This window comes from Castanea sativa, chromosome 7 (genome assembly GCF_040712315.1).
Source record: "Castanea sativa cultivar Marrone di Chiusa Pesio chromosome 7, ASM4071231v1".
Lineage (NCBI taxonomy): Eukaryota > Viridiplantae > Streptophyta > Magnoliopsida > Fagales > Fagaceae > Castanea > Castanea sativa.
In genome coordinates, this window is record NC_134019.1 from 24,365,498 (window position 1) to 24,371,555 (window position 6,058).

The 6,058-nt window shown below is 32.6% G+C and overlaps 1 protein-coding gene across 1 annotated transcript; it reads right to left on the reverse strand.

Annotated features, from left to right (window-relative positions):
- Window positions 1-2,160: 2,160 nt before the first annotated feature.
- LOC142644200 (agamous-like MADS-box protein AGL62) lies at window positions 2,161-3,198 on the reverse strand. Its single transcript, XM_075818859.1, has 2 exons — window positions 3,185-3,198; window positions 2,161-2,851 (listed from the first exon to the last, which is right to left on the reverse strand). The coding sequence occupies exons 1-2, from the start codon at window positions 3,196-3,198 to the stop codon at window positions 2,161-2,163; spliced, it is 705 nt and encodes a 234-aa protein (XP_075674974.1).
- Between the last annotated feature and the right edge of the window lie 2,860 nt (window positions 3,199-6,058).

Here is a 6,058-nt window from a genome sequence, read left to right on the forward strand (position 1 = left end):
TTAACTTATGTCGTTTGTCACATGTGCATTTTCCGTCTCTGATGTAACAGCAGGAACAAAAACGAAACGCATTTTCCAAGATAAGGGTTAAAAGTTGTGAAAAAAAAAAAAAAAAAAAAAAAAGAAGAAGAAGAAGAAGATAGGGACCAAAATGGGAATCACGTGAAAATGTAGGGACGAAATTGTGGTTTCGCCTTTTTTTTTTAATGCTTGTATATCCATGATTTATATTTATCTTGAAATTGATCAACTAATTACCTGGACTTAATAATTGAATAATTATTAAAATTAATAGTTAGCCGATTTCATTCAAGATCTAATAGTGTTTCTCGAATTATTTCCCTGGCTCCATTTCTTGGGAAGGTAATCATTAATTCAAACATTATATGGATTTAGCCCTATCAAGGATTAGGGCTGCATTAAAGGGGTTGCCTTCCATGACTAACCTAAATCCTGATGTATGAATAATGTGCGATATGCTTACCGAGTAGAGCTTCAATTACTACTCACATTATGGATTTTTTTCCTAAATGAGAAAAGGTTAAGAGGAGGGATAACCAGTCATAGCTCCCCTATCTAAACGTTACTATAGCATAACCACAAAGCAAATAATGTTTAAGAGGCCTGGCCAAGGAAGGAAGGTCGCAGGCACTACCTTCAGTCATAACTTGACCTTAATGAAAAGTAATTGATCACCATGATCGAACATAAGCTCATGCTATATATTCTTGTATATAGGATTTCATTAGTTTCGTTACAAAGCAAGTTCCGAATCCAAATGGTTTCACCATGAAAGTATATGCCCGGATCTAGGGCACCATTGCCATTTTAAGTATCATATGAAAGAGTCAGATATCTAGGGCCTATTTGATACTGTTGTTTAAACAACAATACACGTATTTCTACAATGCTTTTTTACCCACACAGATTTCAACAACACTTAAACAATGTTACTAGAAATTTCTTACCAAATGGGTCCTAATAAGTGTGTCATCAGAGTTCTTCTTTGTACTTTAAATTAACCTATCTTCTATATGGTTCCCAGCTTGTTACCCTTCCCAGTAGCCTTTTATTGATCGATTTTGATGGACATAATCAGATCCTTTCTACCATTTTCCCTGCCACTACTCTCATGATCATTAGAAAACTCCCAATTGTGCCCAATCGTAGGTACTTCACCTCAGTAGATAATAACAACTTACTTTAGAGCGATAGGTCAAATTGTTCGTGTAAAAAAAAAATTTTAAAAAAAAAAAAAAAAAAAAGAAGAAGAAGAAGAAGAACAAATGTGCTAATTAGAAACAGATCAAGATATTGAAAAGTTAATTTTATTAGAGTTTACAATCTCAACTAACCAAAAAAATAAATAAATAAAAGCACCTTATATCTCAACTAACAAAAAAAAGAAAAAGCACTTAAAATTTAAACAGCAAATATTGTTTCACATTTGTGCTTGTAGATTCAATTCGCATGCCCATAATTTAACACATGATGTACAATTTTTTGTTTTTGTTTTTTTGATGTTCACATTTAAAACGTGATATAAATTATGTGTACGGACAATATAAATCAATGCCCTAATTTATAATATTTATTTAGTTTCTACAATTAATTAAATTTTAAATGATTTTATCTATAAAAAAATAAAAATAAAAATAAAAAGATAATTCTATATTTATGAATGGTCTTTTCACAACACATTTGAAAAGTCTGAGGCTTACTTGTAGGTTCTCCTTGTTTTTAAAATTCAAACTAAACAAAAAGGAAAAATCTAATCGAAGTAGAATTATCAAAACCATTCATTAGTCGAAAATATTATAAACAATAATTAATAATATTTTATTACTGTGTGAATCTGTGAACAACTAAACACTCAAAATAAAGAACATAAATATGCCAGAGTAATTCTTCGGTACTCTAGATCAAAGAGAATGGTGCTCTCTCCTCTCACATTCATAATAGAGTCTACTCATTAAATATAGTAGAGTCTACCACAAATGTAAGAGGAATGAGCACAATTTCTCTGTTTTCCAAAATTACCTAAGAATTTTCTAAAATGAAAAATACTTTTAAATTAAACATACAACGCACTAAACACATTGCCTTGAAACAGACTAAGGCTAAATCAGTTTCCTTCTTTCTTTAACATCTCCAGAAACCTTAGAAAAACCCACGTCCATATCCATGATTATATGTGTGGGGCATTGCATTGCCACTTAACCCAACATTCTTTGTGTCATAAGGGATTATGGTATCAAAGGGAATAACCCCATGGTTGGAATTCCCAGCTCCAAAAAACTGAGGGGGATTTGAATTCTGGATCAAAAGCCTGTCAGCCTGCTTAGCCACGTTCTTTTTCAGCTCCTCCAAAGACCCCTTCAACTGCTCAAGCTGTTGCAACCCTAGCCCTTCAATAGGTGCCTCCCACCAGTGCTCAGCCTGGCCAGCTTTGCGCATGCGGTTCAGTGCCTCACCACGCTTCTTCTCAGCCTCCAGCTGGTTTGTGAGCTGAGTAAGCTGCACATTGTGCTCCCGAACGCTGGCGTTCCGGTGTGCTTCAATAAGCTGGAGCGTGCCGGAGTTTTGGGGAGGATTTCGGGTGAGAAACCGATCAATGATAGTCTCCACACAGGGGTGGCCAAAAGAGAAGACCTTCTTACCTGGTGAGAAGACAATGATGCCAATCTCAGCACCACATAGGGTGCAAAGCTCGCTGGCCTTCTTAAAGAGCCCAGACCGGCGTTTCGAGAAAGTCACTTGGAGATTGCTGTCATTAGGCATCTTCACCATCTCGATCTTTTGCCGGCCCTTGCTCTTTCTCATCGTGTTTGAAGGAAGGAAATACAAGAACCTTATTAATGAGGAGAGAACAAAGAAGAGAGAGAGAGAGAGAGAGAGAGAGAGAGAGAGATGGAGAGTTATATGGTGATGTATTATGTGTAAGACTACACTAGGTCTAGAGAAAGATGTGTGGATTTATATGGTTCCTAAGTAGAGATTTAACTATTAGAGCTGTCCAAAATTTTTATTTTTTTAATTTAATTATTATTTTTTAGAGAAAGAGCTGTCCAAAATTAACATTACTACTGTTTTTGGAGTATTTGAAATCTCTTGACTGAGAAAATATGGCAAAAATTGGCTGTGTAATCAACCAAAGATACTACTCTTATCCCACTATACTTACTCTGTGCTTGTCATAACCGACAATTCGTACACAAGCAATTCGATATAAAATAATTATTCAGTACTCCAAAAATATAATGACATGTATGATACTTCCTTTTATCATATAATAGAAAATTTTACTAATTAAATTCATAGTATGTTTCACTGTAAGATGAGAGAGTATCAAGTCGTAGTACTCCAAAAGTATCTAATTATTTTCTCTTGAAATATTCTCTTACCTTAGGGTGTAATAACACAATTGCGTAAAATTGGCGCATGCAGATAATTAGTTTTGAGATGAGATTTTAGAAATAGCTGTTATTCAATGCCCACTATCCGTACATTTGGACCATTATTGTTGGCTCAATGGCTAACTTACGGCGTTTATTTTCATTATAGTGAGAAAATGAGTTAAAACATGCATTGACAGGATGATTTAAGTGGAAAATCCCGAAGATAAGGGTGAAAAACCACAGTTGGAGCAAAGGAAATGCTCTACTTCAAGTACTGTGTATTTCAAAAAGAATGAAATACAAAATATTCTCTTCTCTCATTCTCTTCCTCTCCAGATACTTGAAAGGTAGAAACATGCATATTTTGTGAATCTATGACAACCTATCAATTAAAGGAAAAGACTTTAGGGGACAAAAAACATAGTATCTAGGGCCATGTTAGTAAAAATTCTAGTTAAACTCTATTTATGATCTACTTTTCTTGTTCTAACCTAGATAGAACCGAGAATGTATTACTTAACGAAAAACTTTCATATGCGCTAGGCGCATGAGATACCATCTCATTAGCCAACATATTTGTGTTCCTTCCAAGTTGCATTTTCCAAATACTACTACATCTATTCGTAAATCTTGCTTCCACAAAGTTTCCGGGGGAGAAGTTACAGAAAATGAGTTAATTAATAAGAATTTCAGAAATGGAAAGCAGAAAGAAACTCAATAAAATTCATTACTATAGAATTTAAACAGGAAAAATTATTAAGATAGAATTGGCATTGTGAAATAATCATATCTAGTAAGAATCCAACAAGATGGAAGAAGAATTAATGTCCAATTTAAACATTTCAAATTTCAAGTTTATCTGCACGTTTTTAAAAATTTTGTACTGCTTCATTTATATTCCGTCAGTGGCACTATTTTACAGATAATAGAAATCTTTAATTAACCTTGTTGGAAAAATTAAAAAGATCTTATCTTGAGTTTGTATAATTATATTGCGTGTGTGTGTGTATATATATATATATATATATTCTTCCTATCAGTTTTAAATTATGGTATTAAGAATGTTCGAAAATAAACTCTATCCATGGGCTTGGATATTATCCTTGTTGAAAGAACTAAAAACAGCTTACCTTGCTCATTTATCTTCCATAAAAGGGGCTAGGCTTCCAAATAATTGTTTATAATATAATGTAACTTGTTTGGCTTGCAAATACCATGGGCTTGAGAGTATTCTTGTTGAAAGAACTAAAAAGTAAAAACAGCTTACCTTGGTCATTTATCTTCCATAAAAAGGCCTAGGCTTCCAAGTAATTGTTTATAAAGTAACTTATCTGGCTTGCAAATACCATGGGCTTAATATTATCCTTGTTTTTGTTTTTGCTTAATATTATAAATTCTACTCTAAAATAATCTAAATATATGAAGCTTTTTCCTGAAAACTTGTAATAGGTACCTAAATTTGTGTTATGTAATTAAAAAGAGTATTAATAAAATAATTGCATTTATTTTTATGCATTAATTATTTGTGTGGTGCACTAATTATTTTATGTCAACTAAATTTTTAAATTTAAGGTTCTTTCTCTAAGATTTATTATAATTAATTGATTTGAATTTTAGACTTCTTGCTCAAATTTATTTGTTTTAGCAAGAATTGAAACAAGGTCCAACAAAAGTCCAAAAAAAAAATTTTTTTTTTTTTTTTGAAAACAAGTCAAAATTAATTTAATAACACACAATTAAGATTATAAAAAATGTTAACAATAATAATGGAGCACTTAAATTAGTGAAAATAATTCAATATTTGCCGATTCACTCAGAGTAGATTCATATTCTTAATTATATTAGTTTTGACCATATGCATTTCCTCACTTTTGTGTCTTCCTCCATAGCTTCAAAGTAAACATGACATACACCAATGCACAAGTTCATAATGACAATGGATGATGATGGAGCTCACCTAATTTTAGGAATTTTGACCCCAATTTCCGATATCCCCCCTTGCACATGAGGTTTTAATTAAACTAGTTTTTATGTTAATTTATTCCACGTCGGCAGTACATGTGGCATTAGAGTTGGCATAAAAAATTATTTTTTATTTTAACTATTAGTCACATCAGCATTTTCAATATATCATTTAATAGTAAGAACTATTTCCTTTCAAAAAAAAAAAATCCTTTCTAAAAAAAAGTAAGAACTATTTTGACACAATACCAAAAGTCAATGACTAAATTACCCTAATAATAACAAATGTAGCTGTTGGATAGCAAGGGAATTAACAACCCAATGTCAGTCAAAGTTTTAGCAAAGTATCAAATAGTAACAACAACAAATATCGCTACGTGCCACTCAATTAGTTAAATTATGCCTCCTATATCTTTTCCTTTTTCAAATCAAACAATTGGATTTGATCTCATGGTATTAACTTCATGACCTCATGGTTAATACCATCAGATCGTTCAAGCATTGTTTGCGTAGCACAGAGGCCATATAAGCAAGGAAATGCCGATTTCCATGTCACAGATTCACACACAAGAACACAGACACCTCTAGATGATGTTCAGTGGCATGTCAAGTGACCGATATCTTCTTATTGTTGTATTTCCATGGCCATTATACAGAATCTACAAGCAAATGGAACGCTATAGCAAAAAGACAGTACG